A 7,962-nucleotide genomic window follows, 5' to 3' on the forward strand; every position below is an offset into this window, starting at 1 on the left:
GCTAGCGGAGCTGGAGCTGCCGCCGCTGCTGCTGCTGCTGCTGCTGCTGCCGTTGCTCCGCCTGGCGCCGCCTGGCTTGCACTTGTCCTCCGACCCACCGAGCGAACCACCGACCGGGAGAAATTGCAGTGCACCGTCCCCATTGAGGAAGTGAGATGATCACTTAGCGGCGGGAAGAGGAAACAAACACACACATACATACACTCTCTCTCTCTCTCTCTCTCTCTCTCTCTCTCTCTCTCTCTCTCTCTCACACACACACACACACACACACACACACACTCGTCCATTAGCTGCTAGCGCTCGGCCAGTGGACGGACCGAGCGATGCCGCCGCAGCGAGTGTTTCCGCTGCCGAGGCAGCAGTCGCTGCTGCTGCCCGCCGTCATCAACCCCTTCATCCAGGACACCAGGCTCAGCACCGCTGCCATCATCAAAGTGAGTATGAGCCCCACCAAGGCAACAACAACGACGGCAGTCATCATCACAATGTCCCGCAGCGACGTCTGAGATTACACGCACGTTCACGCACACTCTCCACGCGGGCCTGTTATAATCCGCGCTGAGATTTTGCTTGGAAAGACTGTGGCACAATGAGAGCCATTGTGTGTGTGTGTGTGTGTGTGTGTGTGTGTGTGTGTGTGTGTGTGTGTGTGTGTGTGTGTGTGTGTGTGTGTGTGTGTCGTTTCTAGACCCCCAATATAGGTGCACTGTTGAGCAGCAAGTGAATGCTTCATGGTATCCAGGCCTTAATGTGTGTGTGTGTGTGTGTGTGTGTGTGTGTGTGTGTGTGTCCTCCACTCAGTGTGTCCTCCTGGGGATCTTCCTGGTTCCGATCCGGGCCGTGCTGCTGTCCCTGGTCCTCATGGTGACGTGGCCCGTGGCCGTCATCATCACCTTCAGGTATCCTCTGAAAGGAACTGTGGAGCCCATGACTGGCTGGAGACGGTAATTAGGACACACACACACACACACACACACACACACACACTCTCTCTCTCTGTGTCCAAGAGTCCCCAATAATCACGACTTGTTGACATTTTCCCATTTCAAAGTTCTGTGTTGCAGCGTCAGCAAATCGTCCTCCGTCCTTCTCATCCTCTCCTCTTACACCGACAAGGTTCATGTGCGTCTTCCTCCACCTCCCTCCGTCCGTCACTCTCTCCTGACCTACTTTGATTGGACGGTGTAGGTGAAGGACTCGTGTGAAACTCCTCGATGCTTCAGACCTTGGCGGACTCGTGAGTCCAGCCGAGCAGCTTCGTAGTTTCCTTCAAACACCCTCAGCCCCCCCCCCCCCACACACACACACACACACACCTGTCAGGAGGTGGAGGCGGCCCCTTGTGACATCACAAAACCCTGGGTTTTCAGAACCCAGTTCTAAGTGCACACTTTCTCCTAAGCGAAGCCGGCTGAAGGATCAAAGGAAATAAAGCACGGAATCCTCCGGCTGCCTCAGCGGGAGCTTTGCCCCGGTCGTGTCTTTGTTGGCCTCCGTGACGTGAGCTTGCGAGTGGCACCAACACGACCACCGCAGTCATGGCGTGCGAGAGCCGCGGCCTCCTTACTGTAAAACTGTGAGCCGTGTCGCCGGTCACCCCTGCACTGGTGGGCCGCCGTGCTGCAGAGCTGAGGGGAAGCAGCGTTTCCTGGCTTCATAAGCTGATCAGTCGGAGCCTGCATGGCAGCCAGCAGGGCAGTGTACTGTCAAAGTAATGGCTCCTGACACGGCTCTAAGAATGTGCAGCTGCTTGCACAACTGTCGAGTAATGTGTGATCATATCTGCACCCAGAGCATTACTCAAGCTCACTTCCCCGCAGTTCCTGGAAGAGAAGAGTTGTAAGGAGGAAGTGGTCGCAGCCTCTTGTCAACCTCACGCAGTCCCTTGTTGTGACTTTGCTGATTAAGATTCTCAGCTCATTAAAACCACAAAGCCACAAACTCAGAACATTAGAATACTGTGAAAAGCTTCAGTTTTGTAGAAGAGTCAAATTCTAAAAACTTGAGCTATATTGGTGTGCATATTATTCCTTTATACAATATGTCCCATTCACCTTTTATGTTGGGTTGCACAAATACTACAACCTTTTCAGGATGTTCTCATTTTCTGGGTAGTACCTGCATATATGTGTGTGCGTACATGTATATAGATATATGTATATAGATATATATGTGTTATAAAGACATTATGAAACCTTTAACGTCTTATTCCCCCCAACAAAGCTGCAGCGTTTTAAGCTGCGTGTTGGTCTGCAGTTGTGCAACCGCCAAGAACACTGAGTGGACCTCATGACCTCATGACTGCATGTTTCTGCAGGTATGGCCCAACGTGCTGACGCAAAGCAGCGGGGCTGATCTCGCCATGTTCTAAGCTCGTCTGCTAGCCGCCTCGCTGCGAGCTCTGGTGTTTCTCATGGCAACCAGATCACCAGCAGCTGACACAGTGCTGCTAGTATGTAAACACAACAGTCGTGAGCCGTAAGCAAACTGATGTGTAGACGAGTGATTTGGGGGCTTTTTTTTTACCACCAATCCAGTGTGTGTGTGTGTGTGTGTGTGTTACAGTTATGATAACACAAAGCCAGTTGCTCTGTGTTTACTTTTGAGTGTGTGTATCCTGATGTTGGACAAAACTTGTTGTTGTAGATGTGAGGTCACGTAAAGTCCAGCTCGTCACATCTAGAAACTACTTACTGGCACGAAGGAGAGAACGGTGTGCAAATACATATGAATGTTTGTACATAGGTAGAGTCACTGCTGTCCTCTGTGTGACAGTATTCCAAATATCTTGGTGGCGTCCTGACCCAGAGTCTAGCACACCTGTGAATGTCCAGGCGGTTGTCCCGGGCCGGGCCGGTCCTCCTCAACATTGTCATCAAGTTTCTCTTCACACCTTTCAGTCTTCGTAACAGGGATGTTGCAAGAAAGTAGCAACGGTTGCAGATGCTGCTGTTGCTGTAGCCTTTGTACAGGAACATGTTTGGACCTGAACCCTGGCACAGGACTCAGTATTCCCTGGCGCAGGACTCAGTATTCAGACTGGAACCCTGGCACAGGACTCAGTATCTAGACTGGAACCCTGGCCCAGGACTCGGTATCTAGACTGGGACCCTGGCACAGGACTCAGTATCTAGACTGGAACCCTGGCACAGGACTCAGTATCTAGACTGGGACCCTGGCACAGGACTCAGTATCTAGACTGGGACCCTGGCCCACAACTCAGTATCTAGACCTGAACCCTGGCACAGGACTCAGTATCTAGACTGGAACCCTGGCCCAGGACTGCCTCGGTGTTCAGACTAGAGAATCAAGGGGGTCTAATGAAAGGCAAAAGAGATCATGGCAATTACTTCGACACTCTTCAACTCACTTTTCCGATGCTCTTAACCCGCTGTTTGGTGGCATTCTCCAGGTTCATGTGCCAGAGGGTGATGGCTGCCCTGGGGAGGACCTACTTCTTCTGCTTGGGCTTCAGAGTGGTGGTGAAAGGCAGGCAGGTGACCAGCAGCGAGGCCCCCATCCTGGCTGTGGCCCCCCACTCCACCTTCTACGACGGCATCGTGTGCATCATGGCCGGCCTGCCCTCCACCGTCTCCCGCGTGGAGAACCTGGCCACGCCCATCTTTGGCAGTAAGACGCCGCCCCCATGCTTTCAGGCGGGAACTCATCACATCTTTTAGTTTATTGCATATTGGAATACCCTCTTAGTGTTAATGTAAGTAAGTGTTAATGTGCTGGGTCAGTCAGTGTTGCAGGAAAATAACATGGCAACTAGATTTCTAGACTCTGCTGTGTTTAGAGAGGTTGTACGGGGGACTTTTGAGGTGGTTTTGGTGCTTTTATTTTGAAGATCCGTAAGCTAGAGCGGTATACAGAGACACCATCGGCTGCACAGACGAAACCGAGCAGGGCCAAACTTCAAACTTTGAGTGATGGAGGTGTCAGCTGTGTGCATCAGCAGCAGCTGACGCCCCGCCCCCTCAGTGTCAGCTGACTGCGGCGTCACTGCTCCCAGACAAAAAGCTAAGACTGGTTCTGAGCGGAGGTTGTAAATTCCCTTTTGTTTGAAATGGGCGTCACGCATTACCGCCGCTCCCTTTTCCCTTTGCTCATCCAAGTCTTCTTCACCTCCTGAACTCCTCCCATCACCGCTGGGCCAACCTGCCGTTGGCACGCTGGCCTGCCGCTTTTCTTTTCCTTTCCTTTCTTTTCTTTTCTGTTCTTTTCTTTTCTTTTGGATGGGATGGAAAACAGGAAGACCTCACATATAAGTATTTGCGCTGTGCACAAACACAACATTACCGTTGTGTTTGCCGTAATGAACAAAGAAGCCACAGCGACAAAAAGACATTGAAAAACCATTGGCTGCCAGCTAAGCCAAGCTAAGCTAAGCTAATCTTCAGTGAACTACATAGTTGTAGAAGAAAGCTGAGTGTAATAGTTACATGTTAATAAAGCATTGGTCATTATGCCCTCTATAAGCTGAGGAGAGAGAACATGAAGAATGTAGTTTAGCGGTTGCTGTGGGTCAAAGACATATTATGGGATGCCTTGGGCCTACAACGTGTCAGTGCTGGGATGCTGCTGCACAGCTGCTGCTGATTGTTCTTCTCTGGTTCTCTGTTTTCTTGTTTGGCCGGCGTGCTTGCAGGGTTTGTGCGCTGTCTTCAGCCAGTGCTGGTGCTGAGGAAGGACCCAGACTCCAGGAAGAACACCATCCAAGAGATCGACAACAGAGCCAAGTCCCGAGGCCGCTGGCCGCAGGTCTGGCAACACAACAACAACGCAACACAACACAATAGAAATGGCTTGATGACTTCATGGACTGAATGGTTGTGTTTGCCCTCAGGTCCTGATCTTTCCAGAAGGAACGTGTACAAATCGTTCATGTCTTATCACATTCAAACAAGGTGAGCTGCTTGTGTCGATTGAAAAGAATAGAATCATTTTTGTTTTTTGTTTTTATTCAACCTTTATTTTACCAGGAAAGTCCCATTGAGATTAAAAACCTCTTTTCCAAGGAAGTCCTGACCAGGAAGCAGCAAAACTTCAAAATTAATCTTGACGTTATTTGATGTTTGAACACTTATTTTAACATAACATAACTGTGCCTCATCAAATACTATAAAGAGGAGACGAGGCTGGAAAATAACACAGTGAAAGTTTCCCTGTGGTTCTTACGGCTCAACCGCCGTTCAAATCAAATCCAGCGAGCGGTCACTGGATGGTGAACTGGTCCATTCATTCACTGCCAGGCCTGAGTCTGGAGGAGGAGGGGGTGTGTGTGTGTGTGTGTGTGTGTGTGGTGTGTGTGTGTGTGTGTGTCCTCTTCTTATCTGCAGTACGGCTGGAGCCTTCACGCTTCATTTTCTACTCTGCTTGTTGCAAACAGCAGGTTAAACATGCAGAGAATTCTCCACGCTATCATTCCAAGGTCTGAAGAATGAAGGCGACTCCGGCGGATCAGGAAAAAAACAATGTGATCAATAAGAATTGATCAATTTTCTGATCCCATTCTCCACTTCAAACGTATTGAATTGAGTATCGGTGCCGTTCAGAAAACATTTTGACGGACTCGCTCGCTGCTGTTCACTGTGCTCCATCCTGCAGGTGCCTTCATTCCTGGGGTCCCTGTGCAGCCGGTGGTCATGAGGTATCCAAACAAAATGGTAGGTCGTCGTTCTGATGCTGACTTCCTGTCTTCACACTGTCGCTCGGCAGTGCATTCACTTACATACGAGCGTCTACAATATTGACCTTACAGGACTGAAGGTCGTTGAAGACAACAAGCACAATGCTGTATTCCATCCCTTTCTTCACACATATCCAAGCCCCCCCCCCCTCCTCACCTGCCCCCCCCCCCCCCCCCCAACCACCACCACCCTAACCCTCCAACCAAGTTGCTTGCTGCCAAAAACACAACTACATTTTTGTCCCCAGAAAATGAAATGAGCTTTTTGCTGAAGTTGTCTCTGTCACACATCACAGTAACAGTGAAATGTCAAACATATTGGCAGATATCGGGAAGGCGTATTTTACAAGAAAAAATGTCTCTCAGATAGAAACCAGACACTTGAAGGACAAGTCATTAGTTTTCATCTGCCTGGAACAGAGTGCACGCACTCATCATTTCTATTCAATTTGCTCATTATCTTCATGTTATTCCTCCCTTTCTCTGAGTTTGTAGTCATTCTTACTGCGTCCGACTTGCCACGAAGGCGAGGGTTGCAAATGTGTTTGTTGCAACGTCTGCCAAAGACTGTGTCCAACTTGTCCAGCAGCATCGCTGAAGGTGCATTAGTGTATCGTGTCAAGAGTTTGCCTCTCTGTCTTCTTTCCCTGCAGGACACAGTGACGTGGACCTGGCAGGGTTTCGGCTCGTGAGTGCTTCATCACATGCATGCGCAGCTCACACCTCAGGTGTAGCCACTGATGGCCTTTAGGGGGCGGCAGAGACTCGATCTACTCATCCATCTTCTTTACCTCCTTCCTCCTGCACCCAGGGTTGCCAGTGACAAAACTGTATTGTCAGACAGGTCTGAAATTGGCCTTGTGTCCATTCAGTTGCTCCATTGAGACTCCATTGATAACACAAAGCCAGAGCAACTGGCTTTGTGTTATCATAACTGTAACACACACACACACACACACACACACACACACACACACACACACACACACACACACTGGATTGGTGGTAAAAAAGCCCCCAAATCACTCGTCTACACATCAGTTTGCTTACGGCTCATGACTGTTGTGTAAACACAACAGTCATGCAGCGTGAATTGTCCATAGTGTACATTGTAGTGCATTGCATCATACACGACGAATAAATGAATAAATACGTAAACACATAGAAAACCAGATACAAATCCCTTCACCTCCTGCCTGATCCCAGCAGAAGACATTTCTTAAAGTTCAGGAGGAAAAGATGAATTGATGGCTGTTATGAGTCACTGAGTCATTGAAGGGGAGACCTGTGGATGATAACTCAGCCATGGTTGACCCTCAGTTGGAGTGGCTGCTAGCTCCAGTCCTCACTGTGTATTGAACTCTCGGTGAGAGGGAATCTTTTGACTGGCCACAGGAGACACAGTCAGCGCCTGCAGCGCGCCTTCTTCTTACTCACTGTGCAGTTGATGCAGCCGTTGGTTCAATCATCTTCCTGCTGTGTGCAGGAGGACGCTGCTGCTGCTGACGCTGTGCCAGCTGTACACCACCGTGGAAATAGAGGTGAGAAACCGGAGAGTGCTCAGTGGCCGTGCTCACCGCCAAGGTGTCGTCCCGTCTGCCTGGTTTTCACCTCCCTCAGCCGCTGCCTCTGCCTCTGCTTTCAGTTCCTGCCTCCTCACAACCCCACAGAGGAGGAGAAGAAGAGTCCCATCCGCTTTGCCAACAGAGTGCGTCAGTCCATGGCCGAGTAGGTGCACACACACACACGTACACACACACACACACTTCCATGGTCCTTCTTTATCTGGGATCTTTTCATTTCCTCCTGCCCCGTGTCAGAGTTGAAGGTTGAAATCTTTCACTGTTTCCCTCCATCCAATGGGAACCAGCAGCGGCCATCATTAACAGCAAAACACAAACAATCATCAACACTATTAAACAATTCAAAAGTTGAAGTCGCAGTGATTGTCACATCGCAAAGGATGCAAAATTTGACCTCTGCATTTGACCTTCATCCGCTCAGGGGGCAGCAGCGCTGGGCAGCAGCGGTACTGCACCCGGGAATCACTGGCTGCTCTGATCCCCTCATTCCAACTGGGACCACTGAGCTGGTTCATTCCTTAACAAAAGATCATGTAGAAATACATTTTAAGGAAGCAATCACAGAGAAGAGAAGAAGCGAGCTATTGTAAAGGAGTGAGAAGAAGCACAGCCTTTAATTATGTCGAGCAGAAATGATGTGAGTCGTCGCCTCCACACTGAAGATCTATACTGATTGCCCCCCCG

At 49.8% G+C, this 7,962-nt stretch overlaps 1 protein-coding gene across 2 annotated transcripts in view; it reads left to right on the forward strand.

Moving 5' to 3' along the window:
- Positions 1 to 15: 15 nt before the first annotated feature.
- lpcat2 (lysophosphatidylcholine acyltransferase 2) overlaps positions 16 to 7,962 on the forward strand; it is an 11,711-nt gene continuing 3,764 nt past the window's right edge. Inside the window, exons 1-9 of one of the 2 annotated variants that reach the window (XM_076016952.1) lie at positions 16 to 437; positions 805 to 947; positions 3,416 to 3,633; positions 4,655 to 4,767; positions 4,853 to 4,913; positions 5,614 to 5,672; positions 6,349 to 6,383; positions 7,182 to 7,236; positions 7,341 to 7,423. In XM_076016952.1, coding sequence (XP_075873067.1) covers positions 327 to 437; positions 805 to 947; positions 3,416 to 3,633; positions 4,655 to 4,767; positions 4,853 to 4,913; positions 5,614 to 5,672; positions 6,349 to 6,383; positions 7,182 to 7,236; positions 7,341 to 7,423 — 878 coding nt within the window. In that variant the 5' untranslated portion in view covers positions 16 to 326. The remainder of the gene's footprint in view (positions 438 to 804; positions 948 to 3,415; positions 3,634 to 4,654; positions 4,768 to 4,852; positions 4,914 to 5,613; positions 5,673 to 6,348; positions 6,384 to 7,181; positions 7,237 to 7,340; positions 7,424 to 7,962) is intronic. The other variant, XM_076016951.1, reaches the window with a different exon arrangement.

This window comes from Nelusetta ayraudi, unplaced genomic scaffold (genome assembly GCF_046127955.1).
Source record: "Nelusetta ayraudi isolate G7.1 ecotype Tasmania unplaced genomic scaffold, CSIRO-AGI_Nayr_v1 ptg000246l, whole genome shotgun sequence".
NCBI classification, from domain to species: Eukaryota; Metazoa; Chordata; class Actinopteri; order Tetraodontiformes; family Monacanthidae; genus Nelusetta; species Nelusetta ayraudi.